The 18,846-nt window shown below is 38.2% G+C and overlaps 1 protein-coding gene across 1 annotated transcript; it reads left to right on the top strand.

Annotated features, from left to right (window-relative positions):
* Positions 1–592: 592 nt before the first annotated feature.
* Positions 593–17,870, top strand: LOC140226946 (carboxypeptidase B-like). Its single transcript, XM_072307375.1, has 10 exons — positions 593–700; positions 3,229–3,310; positions 4,099–4,317; positions 5,609–5,710; positions 6,720–6,824; positions 7,826–7,936; positions 11,409–11,499; positions 14,802–15,010; positions 16,722–16,806; positions 17,335–17,870. Exons 1-10 carry the CDS (start codon positions 642–644, stop codon positions 17,523–17,525), a joined length of 1,254 nt encoding a protein of 417 aa, XP_072163476.1. The 5' UTR covers positions 593–641; the 3' UTR covers positions 17,526–17,870.
* The last annotated feature ends 976 nt before the right edge of the window (positions 17,871–18,846 follow it).

Below are 18,846 nucleotides of genomic sequence, written 5' to 3'. Positions count from 1 at the left end.
GAGAGTAACCTAAGAAAATGCATTCTTTCACTACCTTTTTGTTTTTCTATAGATCTATTCAGCCATCACGTCGTTATCACTTAATCATTAATAATTGCGTGGGAAATATGACTCGTGTCTCTCCTATCAGCTCTCTACCCCACTCTGAATATGGTAACTGAATTTGCCAAATTATACAAGACTTAGTATTTGTATACTGCATATCTAGACAGTCTGTTGATAAGATAATTATTCTTTTGGCCAGCGTGTTTGTGCGTTACCATTGCTTCCTATATATTTCAAAAGTTTGGGGCCGATATGTATTAGTACCGCGGCCGTCTTGTATTGTTGTTGTTTTGTTGTTGTTGTTGTTGTTGTTTTTATTTGGGGGGGGGGGGGGGGAGGGGCTACTTGCAAGCGAATGACTGAAAAGATAATCCCTGCATATTGTCTGCAGTTACTGGGCGTGGAAAATTAATCGTGAACCGTTGTGGGCAGTGCTTAACTCCATTTTGTGGGCGTTACAATTAATGGCTGATTTCAATCCTGTGTAGTCTGCTCACATCCAGTAAACTTGGGGAGGCAAAGACCAGTAGGAATCCGAATCTTTATAAGTCACAGCGGAGACAACTTCTATAGGGTTCTGATCCCAAACTACCACGATGAAGCTCCTGCTTTTTCCCGCTCTTTTTGCGCTCGTTTCGGCTGTCCGCTACGATGGGTAAGTATAGGCCTATTTTGTATATATCATTATAATAGCTGTAAATCTATCTCTCTTAGCACTTTTCTCTGTCATTGGCCTGCAACATTATGTGACTTTCTCTTGTCTTTTTCATTAGCAGTCGCAGTATATCAGTTTGTGCTCTTAATTTTCTCCTTTTTCTTCGATTTGTGCTCGTGCTACGCCTTTTTCATTCTTTTTCTTTCTACTTCTTCTTCTTTCTTTTTTCTCTTGTTGGTCCACCCCTCTTCGACTCAGTCCCTGAGGTCAAGGTGGACTTTAAAGGAAACCCAAACCCAAAGAAAAATGTGGATTGAGTGAAAGCAGCAACATTAGTAGAACACATCAGTGAAAGTTTGAGGAAAATCGGACAATCGATGCAAAAGTTATGAATTTTGAAAGTTTTGGTGTTGGAACCACCGGATAAGGAGACTACTAGAGTTCATGACGTCATGTGTGGACAACAATAGAAAGAAAACATAAAGAGAATTCCACAAAAATTCATTTTTCATGAAAAGTACAAATTACAACTTGATACTGACATATGATGTTAAGAGTAGTAATGGTTCCCCCTGTTTTCTGAAAGCGGTTTGTAAAGTGCTCGTTCGTTACCCTATATAGAAAAGTGAAAGCATGTTGAATTTTCTTTATACATGCATTCCAATGTTAAAGGACATTTGAATGGATATCTTTCATTGCAATTTTTCATTCATATTTTCGTTTTTTTTTTGTTTTTTTTGTTTTTCAAATCAACCTGAACGTGGAATGGGGTTTTCCTCCGCGCCATTATAGTGAGAGCATATAATGCTGACTTCAGTGTGTGATGACGATATTGTTTGTGTACAGACACACACACACACACACACACACAAAATAATGTGATGTAAGGCCTATAGGCAGCATACCTAAACATGACGAAAAGGAGTCATCCTCTGTTGCTCGTTTCATTGTTGCTAGTATAATAATAGATGGTCAATGCATTTGGCGCCACTGATTACATCCCATTTCACATTGAGCCAAGACCTCTGAAAGACCACTGAAAGACCGCAAAAATTGACAGATCTCTCGGTGATCTTTCAGTAAACTTTCTATGATCTCCGAAGTCTTTCATGCCTCCTAAGTGATCTTTCGGTGAATTTCGTCGTCTCTGTGTCTCAAAAAAAAAAAAGAAGAAAAGAAAAGTGAAACGGTTCAAAATAGTCTTTGGGCAGTTTTTCATGAAATGGTCTTTCTGTGGTCTTTTAGGAATCTTTCAGCGATCTCTCAATGATCATTCAATGGTCTTAGTAGTCTTTCAATTATCTTTAGACAGTCTCTCAAGAATTGCCACATTTTTTGGAGAAGATCAATGAAAGATTATTGAAAGATCATTGAGGGATATCATTGAAAGATTAGTCTCTCAGAGATAATGATAGATCTCTCGAAGATCTGTGGAAATATAATTATGTCTGATTATTTTTCAGTGATCTCTCCAGAGTCTTATCGGTCTCTCAGTGAACATGGTGAACGTTCAGTAATCTTCAAGGTCCCACAAAGTTCTCTGATTGAGAAATTTGCTGGAAAATTACTTCTTGTTCTTTTAATGATCTTTCAAGTTTTTTTTTTTTTTTTTTGCTTTGTTCATTCTAAGCCATTCCACATAAACACTATTTCCATCTTGTCTTGGAGACTGCTGGGGGAGCTTGCAAATTTTCTCAAGGGTCTCCTTTATGTGGAATGGGGCCTTATGCATTACATCCTATTTTTGTTCCTGCCACGTGGATTTTGGGTCATAGACGTCTAACACCTTATCCTCCGTCTCTTTAGCAAAAAAAAAAAAAAAAAAAAAAAAAAAATCCTTGCACTTGCTTGTGCCAAGACTTCCCCTCCCATACAAATGGACGACTCCGTGACATCTTTAGCCCTGCTACTTATAAATGACTTAAAAATTGTTGTCTTTCCTTGGATCTTCGTCATCAAATCTGTTTGTTGAAGCAAAAGGATCTGGACTTTAAGCAGGTCTTGTCTTAGAATAGTCTTATGATAGTGTTTGGTCTTTGTCATTACATCTGTTTGTTGAGACAAAAGGTTCTGAACTTTAAGCAGGTCTTATACTTTAGAATAGTTTTGGATTCGAGCCTAAAAACTCGAACCCTTCCCTTTTTAGATATTATGTTTAATTGATAACTTACACTGCCTTACCCTGTCCTTTATTTCCGTCTCAAACATTCGTTTTCCAGACTCGCATTCATGTTCTCAAAGCATTCTGTTTTCTTTACGGTTTGCAACTGCCAGCTTACAAATTAAAGTTAAACGCAGATGTTGGTTGTCATGGTTGTATAACATGCAATGGCACTCCGATTGCTGCGTGTCCGGTCTCTGCCCAAATTTGAAATAACCCTATACACAATGACACCACTTCTCCCTCCATCTACACCTATCCCTCCTCCCAGCCATATCCCTAACCCTGTAGCATACCAAGTCCTCTCCGGTCGCAAAGAAACCCACTTTCATGAATCCTTGTTTCGTTTTCTGCTGTATCGGAACAGATACCAAACTCTTTCCATCCAGCCCCGTGACGAAACCCAGCTGAAATTCCTTTCTTCCCTCGAATCCAAACTAGACGGAAAGGTGAGCTCTTATGAACATACAAGTATATCTACGTTCAGACGGTGATCCATAATCTCGAGAATAAGCTAACTTCGAGGATAAGCTCTATGGGGCGCCATGTGTAGCACGGTCGATTTTGTAACGAATTACAATTTCGAAACGAAATCGACCGTGCGGCACTTGGCGCCCCATAGAGTTTATCCTCGAAGTTAGCTTATCCTTGAAGTTCAGGATCACCGTCTGAAAGTAACTATTTGTGTGTGCGTGTGTGTGTGTGTGTGTGTGTGTAACAAAATGCATACAGTCATGTAAATTCCAGCATATAGACCATACAAAACTAGCACTAACCTGATTGCATCCCATAGTATTCCTCTCTATGCACCATGTTAACATTTCAAACGTGCCAACTGCTTGTATGCTAATGTCATATGCTGTCACTTAGATTTTACATCGTCCTTTGAATTCCACAAAGGACTCCTACGCAAAACTGCAAACATGAAAATAGATTAGATGAGTTTGATTGATATGCCTGGATGGGGGCCATTATTGTACAGTGCAGCAATTACGGTCACGCTGGGAACAGCCAGAGAATTTTAAATAGAAAGCAATACTGGGCATTTAAGTTGTTATGGTAACTGCAATCACTGCAAATTTAAACAACTGCTAAATGATGGAATAGGTCCCCGTTCATGCAGAGTACTATCTTACTTAAAATTAATGCTGGATCTGTGTAACGCGTACATTTACAAATTAAACAGAAAGAACAAAGAAATTAAAATAACATGTTTTGATTACGGCTCGATATGCAGGTCAGCTTCTGGTCGCATCCCCGCACCACTCAGCGCTCCACTGATGTCCTCGTTCCACCGCGATTCCTGGACGAGTTTAAGGAACTTCTGGAGTCCGTCGGTCTCGAGTTCTCCGTCATGATCAACGACGTCCAAGCCTTGATCGACGAGACCACGCGTTCTCAAGAAATCGACGCGGCTGCCGACTTCGATTACAGCGTATACCACACGTACGCTGAGGTAGGTCTTTAAATTGTTTGTCAAAGTTTTGTTTGAGGATAAGATAAATTGATTTGCTGACTTATTTCTGATGATACTACAGTTTGGAATGAAGGTCAGTTAGTGATCGAGATTTTAAACATAATCTTTACAACAAAAACTAGTGATACAGAGATATTGCTCATAACAAACGAGTATAGCATACACTCGATTGAGTGATTAGTAAGGAAAAATAGATCTCAAAACGTGAGTTATTCTGGACAGAAAGACTAAGTTTCTATCACAATGCAAAATGATCTCATATGATTCGATTCAAGAGTCAAGCATTTCTTCACACTTGAATATTTTCAGTATTTCTCAGATCAGATTTTAATGGGTGTGTACAGTTCTGGTTGAGGTGAGGATTTAGCTTTTAATGTTTTGCGAGATATTCAGAAACCACTCTATGAGATGTCAAAGAGCATGCAATTCTAGGGGTATCAAAAGTTTATTTGATGAAAATCGGTTTTGAAATGGCTGAGATATCCAAAAACATGGTGAAACAAAGAGATCCTCATAAAAGGCGTGGCCTGTCGCCTTTTATTATTATCATTTTTTTTTTGGCTATCTCAGCCAATTGAAAACCAATTTCCATCAAAAAAAAACTTTGAATTCTTCTTAAAATTACATGCTTTTTCATATTTCATAAGAGATTTCTCATTATCTCACTTAGGAATGTTCAAAACATGAATCCCCACCTCAACCAGTACTGTACTGTCCCTTTAACAGAAATCTAACTTTAACAGAAATTTAAGGCAAAATCTGTTTTATGTATAGAAGAACAAGGATTTCATAAGTGATGACTTGCACTTCTGCTTCAAGATGTGGATGTAGTAAGATCAGGCTCTGTCTTTGATTATTCATGGCGGTCACTCTCTGCAGTCTTATGAACATCCAAACCATCAGCTTGTACTTGCCATACAGTTTCAAAAGAACAATCAGGTCTCTGACGTTAACCATTGGTCAACCTTCCTTTTATGCGGCAATTGATCATCATCTATCTTTAGGGCAAAATAAATCATGTTTCATGTCTGGAAGAACAAGAATTCCATAGATTACTGGCACTTCTTCACTATGCATGGTAAGACCAGCCTCTGTCTTTAATATTTTGTGGCAGTGACTCTCTGTGTTAAAAATTTTATTTTCTTGTTCGTTTTTGGAGTCAAAGCTTTATGAGGAGTCAAATACACAAGAGTCAGCTGGGTGACGAAAGATGAGAATTATGCTATTATCATTATGATTAAGAAGTATGTTTTCGCCTTCACACCAACAGATCCAACAGTGGACGGCTGATATTGCAACTCAGTACAGCTCGATGGTTGAGCGATTTCAAATTGCCGAATCTGGAGAGGGACGACAAATCAATGCCCTCAAAGTGAGTCTATGATATAGATTATGTTAATTATTTATATTATATATAATCATTCAGGGGTTAATTGTTTTACAAACGAGACTTTGACTCATGCGTATAAACTCCAAAAATTATGCGCACATGTAATTTGACAGTGTTTACGCACAACTTTAAATTTAGTTCCACAAAACTCTTTTAAGTCATGCGTAATTTCTGCGTAGGCCTCATGAGTCATGCATAATTTTGCACATGATTTATTCAAATTCATTCATTAAGTTCATAAATTCGACTAAGATGGTTGTAGTCACCATGATGATAAAGTTTGTGTGTCCCTTTTTCAACCCTGAAAATCAGATTGCTTTCATAAACTGGTATATTGTAGAGGTAGGTAATTGAGACCTTTCCTCAGAATGATAAAACAGTAAAATGAATAAATGAACAGTATAGTCATTTATGGTTTTGTGATGCACTTGGTTGGCGTCTCAAGCTTTCTATGAATTGTTAGGGTTACAATATTTACGATATTAAGTGCCAAATTGCTTTCTATGTTCCAAAGGAAAAAAAAAATGTTCTAGATGAGAAGTGTCCTGAAGCAAAAGTGTGTGGATTTAGCGTATAACGATAACATAAGTGGTACAGGAGGAGGTGCAAGGGGAAGAAAAAAGAGAGACTGTCGAGAGAGGAAAATTATGAACGCAAATCATAAACATTCTCATTATTTTGTTGCACACGTATAATAAAATAAACACTTCATGATAATGAACTTAGGATTTGTGTCTCGTTTCCTTGTCTAGGAAGTGAAGAGTTCATGCCAACCCCAATTAAATTTAAGATATTAAACATTCCATATTATAAATATCCTTACTTTGTGATGCAAGTTTACTGTCAAAATTGATTCTGATATTCCAAGAACAACCAAGTCCCTCTGAAAAGAGGATGAAAAATAAGGGCAGGGAGGGGGCGGGCTTCAGCTAAAGGCATACTCGTACTTATTTTCCTCATCCATCCACTTATGCATACCACTCCTCAATAGATTAGCACTGGTGGCTTCGGAACTAGGAAGGCGGTGTACTGGCAGGGTGGTATCCACGCCCGTGAATGGATCTCACCAGCCACTCTCATGTACATCACCAATTCGGTAAGTGCAGACTTCCTGTATCCTATACTCAGTATATGGGAGCTGATATCTATGTCGTGCTGTTGTGGCGGATGAACCATCGTGAATGGGTCCAGGAACGGAATATTCCGAGTTCAATGCCTGCCCAGTGCGCAAGCGCAATGTTGAACAAGGTGTCAAACTTTCAATGTCCTTCAGTCACGATCATTCATAGCGACCGATATTATAATAATATGATTTATGTTATCATCAAAATAATTATCATCTTGATAATCACCATATAGTAGCAGTAATCGCTATCAGCAGAAATTATTGTCAAAGTGCATGGTAATTGAAATAGTTGAAGTTGTAAAACTTGTATTGGTAGTTGTAGCTGTAACTACAGTGCAATCAAATGTTACAAATTCAAGTAGTAGAGGTACAATATATAACAGTCTTTCTGGACATGCTTCCTGCTTTCCATACTGCAGAAGAGGGCAACTGAAATCAGTGCTTTGTCATCACGTTCGTTTTGTTTTCAAAGGGTTTCAGATTGCTTTGATACTGCATGAGGTCGTCGTGAATTCTGATGATGATGATGATGATGATGATTATTATTATCATGTATATATTTATTTGGCATTTCAAAACAAAATACAAGCAGAAAATCACATTACATGAAACAAAGTTTGTGGTGATTCTGATGAGCTCAAAGCTCTAATTTTTACAATCACTACACCGTTATACACATGCACAAAGACTCAATACCCGTACACAAAGACGATGCTATATGCTCTTGTAAATGACGAATTTTCCACTCTCTTGGATATACAATGCAAATTATGATGTAATGTAGAAGCAGAGAAAAAAAATTAACGATTGAAATGCAGTTGACAACCACCAATTTGATTCTTTTATGTGCACAATCCTTAAGAGTATAACCGATAACGGAACAAACACTGTCACACTGCAGCAAACAAAGGTATAAGGGACTGGTTTCTACATGGCAACTAACAAAGTGTAATGACATTTCATTTTTGCAGCTCCTCGAAAATTACGGAATTGACGCTGATGTGACGGAGATCTTGAATACCTTCGACTTCGTCATCGTCCCCTCACTCAACGTCGATGGATACGCGTACACCTGGAGCGACGTGAGTTCATGAAACAATTTTAACTGACAATCGTCTCCGATTAGATTAGATATAAATCTAGTATTTGTGCCAACGGTTGTGCAAGTATATCTTGCAGTTGCATACAGTGACTATTTCAATTTCAATTTCAGTTTCATAGAGTAGATAAACTTTCTGTTTGCTTACCCCCCCCCCCCCACACACACACATACACACACACACACACACACACACACACAAAATACAACCAAATGAGATTTTGCATTTTTAACGATCCGGTGCACACCTTTTGCGGAATATTTGTAAAAAAAAAAAAAAAATCTATCAAAAATAATACGATACGTTTTTATTTGTTTAGATGCCAACAGAAAAAAAAAACAACAACCATAAACTAAATTCTTTAATTACTTAGTGACTTTCTCATTGACTGATTTACTGATCAAATTATATGAAAGTGTCCCTCCATGGAGCTTTAGTAGCTCCATGGTCCCTCCCATGCCGACTTATACACGAGGGAGCCTTTTTTTTTTAATTTAGGGTTGAAATCATTATTATTCTTTCTAGTGAACAATTTGGGTCGAATATTTTCAAAATCTTGAATAAAAAAGAAGTTAGATAACGCGATGGGTTTCTATTCAGGTTGCAAAAAACGCAAACAAACAAACCACTCAAAATTCATTACGTTGCATGATTTTCTGTTTTGCTGATCAAGTTATATGAAGTCTCTATCCGAGTCTAAAAATGACCCCCCCCCCCCCGCCTCATACCACCACAATAGATTATGGGGAAAAGAATATCTTTAAACGTGAAATCAATTGTAGGTAAAATGAAATTTCAATCTGTTTCAATTTTTCGAAAGATAAACTCTTATATCCTCTAGTATAGAATATTCGTCTTCCAGTATATATACGTAGTTAAGATGAAATAACATGACGAACATAGCAATTTGAGAGCGTTTCCTCGCCAAAAGTGTTCGATTTAATTTGTGATAATGACATTATGAAGACGTCATAACAAGGAGTCAGCACAGCTTGCATGCATCGACCGATCAATGTGGACAATTGTCTATGCGAAATCGCACATGAAAGATGTTAAGGGACAAGTTCACCTTCATAAACATGTGGATTGAGTGAATGCAGCGATATTAACAGAGCACATCAGCAAGAGTTTGAGGAAAATTGGACAATCCGTTTAAAAGTTATGAATTTTTGAAGTTTCTACAAGTCACTGCTGGATGAGGAGACTACTACAGCTTGTGATGTCACATGTGTACAACTATATAAAGAAAGTATAAGGAAAATTCATGATATTTTCACTTTTCTCGCATAATAAAAAAACACCTGATTTCCCTCTTTCAGAAGGCAAGAGGAATATTACCCTTAACATAGTCAGTGACGAGTCGAGGATACGTGGACTTTTTACAAAAAGTAACATTTTGTGAAAGTCTCTTTATATTTTCCTTATAACGTTGTACGCATGTGACATCACACATAGTAGTCTTCTCATCCAGCAGTGACTGTGAACTTTTGAAGGGATCGTCCAATTTTCCCTAAACTTTCACTGATGTGTTCTACAATATTGCTGCATTCACTCAATCCATATATATATATATATATATATATATATATATATATATATATGAAGGTGGACTTGTCCTTTAATTACTGGGAGGATTAACTTTTTTTTTTGCAGATTATTGCAGTTTTAGTGTGATATGTTCCGATTTCTAATATAATTTTGGAATTGTAGATGTAACATGGCCAGCCTAGAGTAGAGAAAATCCTCTCGTATCACTTTGCTATAATGGGCTTATGACCCACTACTGATCCGCGCCGGCCAGTTATTTTCAGTTCAAAACGCCCTAAAGGGGGCGTTTCAGCTTAGTGGAACATCTTAGCCTAATCTATTCCTAATTGATGATTGGCTTACCGATTTTATGAATTAATCCGAAAAAAGTTGTGTTTCTTGCACCGGCCTCTCAGCTGCCTTCCCAAAACACAGCGCAAGCTACTGTGTATAGCTCGATACGGTGTGCGCACGCACAGAGCACTTGAATTCAACAGCGCTGTGTTTTCGAAGGTAGCTGCATGCAAGACTTGTGCCAGAGAAACACCTTTTTTTTTTGGGGGGGGGGGGGGTGGGGGTTAATGCACAAAATCAGTAAACCAAACACTCTTTAATTAAGAATAGATTAGGCCAAGATAATGTTCCAATAGAGCTGACTCAGTGAGGCTGAATGCCCCTTTTAGGGCGTTTTTAGCTGAAAATTTTACAAGAGAGCGCAGATCAGTAGTATTGCATAGCAAAATAATGATGGATACGAGAAAACTGTGTCTCTACTCTGGGCTGATCCCAGACGATGTTACATCTACAATTCCAACGTTATAGATAAGAAGCCCTGCGAGAAGAGACAGATACCATCGGTCTATACTTACCTTTTTTATTTTCTTTTGAGATATGCTCCTCTGAAACTTGAACGTTCTTGAAGAGTCAGCCTCATTAGGCTCAGCTGTATACGTAGTTGAACATGAAGCGGCACCATGAGGGCGTACCGCGGCACTGCTAGTAGCAGAACCTGGCTCGGCGGTGGAAAGAGTTCGTTGTGTATAGAACGTGCGATTGTTGGTGCTTTGATTATTGAAACTGACAATAAGGATTAACTTAAATAGACAATAGAAACCCAATTTCCTCTTTATTGCCACAAATTTATCAATACTTTCATCTTTGAAATGCTCCGAGCATATTATACCAAGGAGTGTTTCGTAAAATTAAATTCAGAACCTCAGTGCCATTTTAGAAATCGGAACATATTAATTTTCAAAAAGTAATCTTTAAAGTAACATCTTTCATGTGCGATTTCGCATTGATAGCTGTGTACATGAGTGTAGCTCGGTCTGTCGGTCGATGCATGCAAGCTGTGCCAACTCCTAGTTATGACGTCTGCATGTCATTATCATAAATTACATCGGAAACGTTTTTGGCAAGGAAGCGCTGCGGGGGTGGTCGTGCTCCCCGTACACCCATCCTCTCTCCCTCCTAGTTACGGGCCTGAACATGAATCTATACTGTGGTCTTAAAAAACCCCGAAGGTTAAAATGAACCTAAACTCAAAATGGACCTTAACTCAAACTCAAAACTTTTAAAAACTCAAAGCTTTAAAGCTCTAAAATAAAAAAAAAATAAAAAAGTACAAAATCTAAGATCTAAGATCTTAAATCTAAAATCTAAAATCTAAACTCAAATCTCAAAATTCTAACCTTAAACTTCAACTTTAACGCAAACCCAATCCCAAATTAAAACTCAAACTCAGACTAAAACTAAAACTCAAATCCAAACCCAAACCTAAACACAAACTCAAACAAAATTCAGTCTCAAACACAAGATGTTACGTTACCGATGTATATCGGTATGAGCTGTTCCATTACACACACTGTGTTTATAGAGTGTTTCCCGAGTGGTGTCGTTGTGCTTCATCACTCTTTCTCTTCTGTAGGACCGTATGTGGAGGAAGACTCGCTCCATCAACGCCGGCAGCCTCTGCCGTGGTGTCGACCCCAACAGGAACTACCCCTACCAGTGGGGAGGTATGTCTGGAAAATGTCTTCATATACCAATTTTCCATACTTCTCTCTTGTTCCCTCTCTTCCTCTGTCCATTCTGTCATCTACGCCCATCTATCTATCTATCTATCTATCTATCTATCTATCTACCTATCTATCTATCTATCTATCTACCTATCTATCTATCTATCTATCTATCTATCTATCTATCAATCTATCTATCTATAGTAAGCAAATAATCAACATTGATTAAGGATGTTGGGACAAACTATCCTTTCCGAGGAGATCTGAATGTAGATATCTTTCCGAAGCGCAGCTGATTAAAGGACAAGTCCACCTTCATATACATGTGGATTAAGTGAAGGCAATAATATCAGAAGAACACATCAGTGAAAGTTTGGGGAAAATCGGACAATCCGTTAAAAAGTTATGATTTTTTAAAGTATCTGTGCAGTCTCTGCTGGATGAGAAGACTACTACAGTGTGTGATGTCACATGCGTACAACAATATAAGGAAAATGAAAAGAGAATTTCACAAAACTTTACTTTTTGAATAAAGTGCACATTTCTTCGACTTGTTACTGACGTATGTTTAGGGTAATATTATTCCCCCTGCCTTCTGAAAGAGAGAAGTCGAGTGTTTTGGTTTTTTTTTTTGTTATGCAAGAAAAATTGAAATATGTTGAATTTTCTTTATTCTTTCTTTTCTATCGTTGTACGCATGTGACATCACAATCTATAGTAGTCTTCTCATCCAGCTGTGACTGAGTACAAACTTCAAAAAGTCATAACTTTTGAACGGATTATCCGATTTTCCTCAAACTCTCACTGATGTGTTCTACCAAGGAGGTTCGAGAAATGGAGTCACAACAGTCTTATTCGCTTTGATCCCATGCTCGAAGCCGCAACTCAAAAATATTTGAAGTATGTGTCAAACTGATCTGCCGATCAGATGCGAAGACAATTGACTCGTGTCTCATTGCATAATCACCAGCCACTTTCCAAGGAAGATATGTCTTTGTGATGGTAATTACTTTTCGCTATCCCTACTTACAAACGATGGGCGGAAGACAATGGTAAAGGCACAGGGGTGCGCGAATAGAAATTGCTCAAATATTGCTGAAATAGATATCAAAATTACTCGAATGTACGTGATTGTACGCTAATCTGACATATTTATTTATAAAGAACTATACTTGAAGATGATACCATATTAGTTTCATTTTTGCGGAAATAAGGAGAAAAGTGATAAAACCGGCTTTCCATGAGGGTAAAATTTCAAACACTTTCACAAAATACAGCTCAGATTTACACTTTTCCACATATTTTCGAACGGAATTGACTTTTGTTTTATATGCTTTATCATTAGGTGACTTAATTTCATTGCACTTGATACGTAAACGAGCAGCATATACCCGATATTATGTTAGCGTTAAAAATGAATCTTCAGATTTCTCAGAAAGATAGCGGCTTCAAGCATCGAACATCAAAGGCAAAAATGCACCTGTGGAATTCTTTTGTCCATCCATAGAAAACTGACAGCTGATTGAATAATTATAGTCAGTTGTAACTCCATCTCTCGAACCTCCTTGGTTCTACTAATATTGCTGCATTTGCACTCAACCCACATGTCTATGAAGGTGAACTTGTCCTTTAAAGATAGCGTACACATTCAAATTGCAGAGGAAGTGGTAGTTTGTCTCATTGCCGGAAACCAGAAGTTGACTATTTGCTTTATTATATTCCACATCTATATTCCCATTTAATTCCACATCTGAAGCCATTTTAACTGACGGGAACAGGACGAGGGGGGGGGGGGTGGGCGAACAACACAGCTAATTAGACTAAATAGGTATAAAAAAATTTAAAGTGCAGAGCGAACGTTATGTCTTGTTAGAGACGGAGAGTCACCTACGTAGGTATAGAAATCCGGCTTAGGCTACGTTAAGTTACCAATCATGTTGTTGCTAATACTGAGCGTTCTGAAACACGAGCAAGGCAAAACTCCAACAAGGCAACTAGACTACTTACACGCACGGTAACATACGAGTCAACTTTAGACGTAGCTGACAATTACAACAAATTTGATTGTAATTGCCGTGCACCGCGGCACCGTCTCACTGACGCTCGGACTATCACCTGACCTAGGTCAAAGGATAGTCCACAGTGTAACGCACTTTTATATCGCACGTCAAAACTATAAGTGATTCACGCGCTACTGATGTGTGGACTGAAGAGATCAGCGAAGCAAAAATGACTATCACCATATTAATAGTGTAACGAAGGTGCTGTGATGGGTAAAACTACGCTTTATCACGTGATCAGCTCTTGACCAATCCTATAGCAAGATTCTTAGTATGTGGAATATAAATCTATCTATCTATGCATTCACTCATCTGTCTGTGTGTCTGTCTATCTATCTATCTATCTATCTATCTATCTATCTATCTATCTATCTATCTATCTATCTATCTTTCTGTCTATCCCTCATGTTTGTTCATATCCTTTCCCGTGTATATTGTGCTTTTATTTCTACCTCAGTGTCATGGCCGGGTCTACGCAGAACACTTTGGTGGCTCTGGCAACAACACATTTTTCATGAAAAGAAACTCGATTTGTGAATGCGGGCGTACATGGCAAGCCAAACGTTCAATAAATCGAAAAACTCGGCTTAATATATCGACCAATTTATGGAACGTTTGGCTTGCCATATACGTATGTGTAAGGTACATGTATAATGTGTATGTTTTCTTAAATCACGAGCATTGAAGCTCATGAAGTTCTTTCATTTCAAAGTTGTTATGGGCTGATCGTGACTGAAGTTAAATGACAACCTCAATCAAGCCACCTTCAACTTTTCCGATGACACAATCGAATTTTCCCCAGCAGATAACGGGTTTTTGCAACCCGGGCCGATTGGTTCGAAGGCAGACGCGCTACCGACTGAGCCAAGTCACCGCCCTTGTGTGATCGTGCACGGAGCAATTTAAGTTATCGAGACGAAGTTTTGTTTTGTTTTGTTTTGTTTTGTTTTTCATTCAGAGTATTCGGAGGAACAAACTTGTATGAGCATTTATATTAACAAATATTGTAATACATGTTGCGGATGCCATTCATAAACGTCTGTATTGTTTTGCGTACGAACCCATGATACGATACGCAACGCAACATACACACACATCGACTTACACAATTTACACGTATTCACCCCATTAAAAACAAAAACAACAACCAAACGCACGCACACACCGACATTCTCACAAACTTAGCAAAAAAAAAATAAATAAATAAATAAATAAAAATTTATGCGCATAATAACATTACAGGTCAAGGCGCCAGCACCAACCCGTGCTATAGCACGTATCGTGGGCCTAATGCAGCCTCCGAACCCGAGGTCGCTCAAACTACTCAGTGGCTACTCGATTCCAACAAGGATTACGTCTGCTTCATCGACTTCCATAGCTATTCGCAGCTCTGGTTGGCCCCTTGGTCGTACTCGGCAACAGCCGTCCTCCCGCAGGAGAAGGACGATCACGTGAGCAATGGCAGTTGGGGTGATGGGGAGGGATTTAGAGGGGCGGGGCGGGATCGGGGTATAAAGGATTTGATGGATGATGAAGAACTTTACCGTTCATCATTTTCATCTTTATTGTTTAGGATGATGGGAACGTAAAACGAGGCTAGTCTGAATTTTGGAACACACGATGGTGATTGCGGTGATTATAATAGCAGTCAATGCATGTCGGATATGAAAGCGAAAACGATTTTACTTCATAAAATCCACGGCACACAAACTGTGTCATTAATACTATTTATGTTCATATTCTATATTTTGTTTGTGATATCGTCATTAGTGTTATGCGTACTAAGTGTGATTGTCATGTAAGTTTACTTTTTTTTTTATTCCCACCATCATCATTGCATTATCTTCTTCCTCTTCCCCAATCTTGCGCCAACACTCTTCGTAGTTTAATTAACTGTTCATGAATCATGACCTAAATACCCTAACTATTATACCAATGTTGAGATGTGTAATGATTCAACTTACACTCGCTCTTTGACGAGGCACCTTCTGGACATCTGAACGTAGCACCAAAATTCGACGAGATAAACCATGAGGTTAAGCTGTTCCTATTTGACAAAATATGTATTATCTTCTTTTGTTCAAGAATGTCTTTGTCCATTAATGTCGCTAATGCATTAAAGGGATGGTATAGTTTTGGTTGAGACCTGGCTTCAGGTTTCTAACTTTTGTGGTGAGATGATGAGAAATCTTTTATGAAATGTGAAAGAGCATGTAACTCCAAGAGGAATTCAACATTTATTAGATGAAAATTGGTTTTGAAATGGCTGAGACATCCAAAACAAGCGATACTAATAAACGGTGGCACCCACCTTTTATTAGGATCTCTTTGTTTTATTTTGTTTTCGGATATCTCAGCCATTTCAAAACCGATTTTCATCAAATAAACTTTGACTTCCTCTTAGAATGGTTTGCTCTGTAACATTTCATAAGTGGTTTCTCAGTACCTTGCAAAAAGTTAAAAGCTCAATCATCATCACCACAAAAACTATACTATCTCTTTAATTTCCCCTGACTTCATCATTAAAATTCCTTTTACCTCACCAATCGGCAATTTTAACGCGCAATGCCGACAATTGCCCGGCCAAATAACTTAACCTGACATCGGCCATCCCAGCGCTATATCTCCACTAATGTTTTCATGCCATGGTATTGATTGTCTTATCCACTATTATTCTGCCATCATTCACCTATATACCAGCGGTCATTTCCTTCATTTCCACATTATCTCAACGATTCTGCAATCATGTTCCTATACCTCCAGTCTCTACACCATCTTACCAACGATCTCCCTAAACACAATCAACAATCGTCGAATCATTCATTTTCTAATAATTCTCCAACAATCCTCCTAAAAAAAAAAAAAAATCCCCTCATCATTCAAATAGCATCAGTCCTCTTGCAATTATACCGCTTTTTCATCCTGTAACTGTCCAGATTAGAAGTCTCAGCTCGTCATACCAACAAACTTCCTACCATCAGCCACCTGCCAACAATACTAACTACTGGCATCATTAACCAACAGGCTTCAAACCGTCATTTCCATACCAATTAATAATATCCTTCCACTAACTCCCCCTCCCCTGAACAACCTTGTACCCACTATAACTTCTGAGCTGCATCACTCAACAAACTCTTTCCCACCACTGTTTCTGCCTTGAAGGACGCAGCTTCCGCTAAAGCCGTGAACGCCTTGCAGAGTGTCTACGGGACCTCGTACACCTATGGACCATCAGCCAGGACTCTGTGTAAGTGTTGTATAGCACATGACAGCGTTAAAAAGAAAACGGAACGGAATGATTTTTAGTACCTTTGCGAATTCAACCAAACAAAACTCGATTATGCTAGTATTTCTAATTAGAATCTTACAATTTTAAGCAGCTTGTGCAACGTGGTAATCACAAACAGACAGCTGTTAACTTGAACCGACCTGTACAATATCAATACGAGCCATTCAATCCTATGCCCATCGGACCTGTTGAATTTTTGTATACCGTGTATGAGAATTTTAGAATCTCGTGGGGAATGAGTTAAGCAAAGTGTCCGTGTTTAGCATAGTGTTTCGGATTATCTTTGCATGTTCATTGTCTAATAGCAACAATCCTTGAGTCCCGATCTCAGCTTATTTATATGAAAAAGAAAGAAAGAAAGTCACTGTGTTTTTATTTTAAACGAATTCTTGCTTCGAAACTCACAAAACGCACAAAATACGACCACTCTCCATTGATTTGCTATACCCTTACTACTCATTCCCTGCCGCGGTTTTCCTCCCACAGATGCGGCGTCGGGTTGCAGCGAAGATTGGGGCTTCGCTACTCTGAATGCCAAGTACTCGTACGTGGTGGAGCTGAGGGACACGGGCAACTATGGCTTCCTCCTCCCCGAGGAGCAAATCCTGCCAACCGGACTGGAGACTTACGAAGCTGTCAAGGCGCTCTGCAAACACATGGTTGAGGAATATAACTGAAGCCTGGACTATGGAGACTATAATGACAACTCCAAAGTTACACATCAACCTACATGTTGATATTTATGATGATCTTACTACATTGTGCAATGATAAACATAGATTGTTATAAAGACGCCTTCATTATCTCACAGATCATTATTAAGGTATTTTCATTTCTTTTAAAGAAAATGAATCCGAGCATTTTATCTTTGGGTTTTAGTTTAAAATGACAAAGGGCAAAATAAAAAGTACATGAGGATAAAGTGTAGATCATTCCTGCGGCGATGCCTATACATAATGTAGAGGAAAAAAAAGAAGAGGAGAGAAAAATAGAACAACCCCACCCCCCCCCCAACAAAAAAAAAACAACAACAACCATAACAACAGATGGACAATTCCAAAAGATAAAACACGTTTGAGTATTCCTTTTATCTTATGACATTAGTTATCAAGATCTGACTTCTCCATCTAGTAAACACAAATGCTTCCTTATAAAAAGTCGCAAAATAATTCAAATTTCTTTGCTTTCTTTTCTAATTTTAAGTGTTAGATGACTGTCTTGGAAACCACACCATTCTACCAGATATATACGCATATACCAACATGCTTATATGAATATCAACGTTAATAAGGGTGCTTAATTACAATGATAAGGATTAATACTTGCGTTGTATTGAAACACACGTAAAATTAAAGTCTTGGTGATTTCGTCTGAACAGTAATCTTTTTTACGTTGTTTAAATTCTGCGTTTTAGGGCTCGGGGAATGTGTTCAATGTGATGTAGTCGCCTGCCACCACACTCGGAATGTTGTTCTTGATGATGATGATGATGATGATGATGATGATGAAGATACTGCTTCTACGGTTACTACACTAAGACAACCCCTTATCGTTTTAGATACATAATAAAAACAAAAAGTTTAGATTGTTTATTGTTAAACCACAAGACCCGTTGTTTTTTTTCGCAGGAGAGAGCATTATCTTTGCACCGCATTTTGCTACACTGCAGGCGAAGTTATTTATAACAAAATATTCAAACATATTCCCTCGTTGGTCAATATAGCACCGAATACGCTTAAAGATGCTTAGGGTAAAGTGCCTGTTGCCTTTATTGCGAATTACATGGATTACACAAATTACATAATTGTGTGTGGATGTATACACACACACACACACACACACACAATATATATATATATATATATATATATATATATATATATTATACACACACACATGGTATTATCATAATATATCTAATTTCTGTAATTTGTATTGCACAATGTATCCTGAATTATATGTAAGCGTTCGCGTGTGTGTGTGTATTGTTTTCTATAC

The sequence above is a fragment of the Diadema setosum genome, chromosome 4, assembly GCF_964275005.1.
Source record: "Diadema setosum chromosome 4, eeDiaSeto1, whole genome shotgun sequence".
Classification (NCBI taxonomy): domain Eukaryota; kingdom Metazoa; phylum Echinodermata; class Echinoidea; order Diadematoida; family Diadematidae; genus Diadema; species Diadema setosum.
Note: the sequence above shows the minus strand (reverse complement) of the source record. Positions and strands in the feature narration are given on the sequence as shown.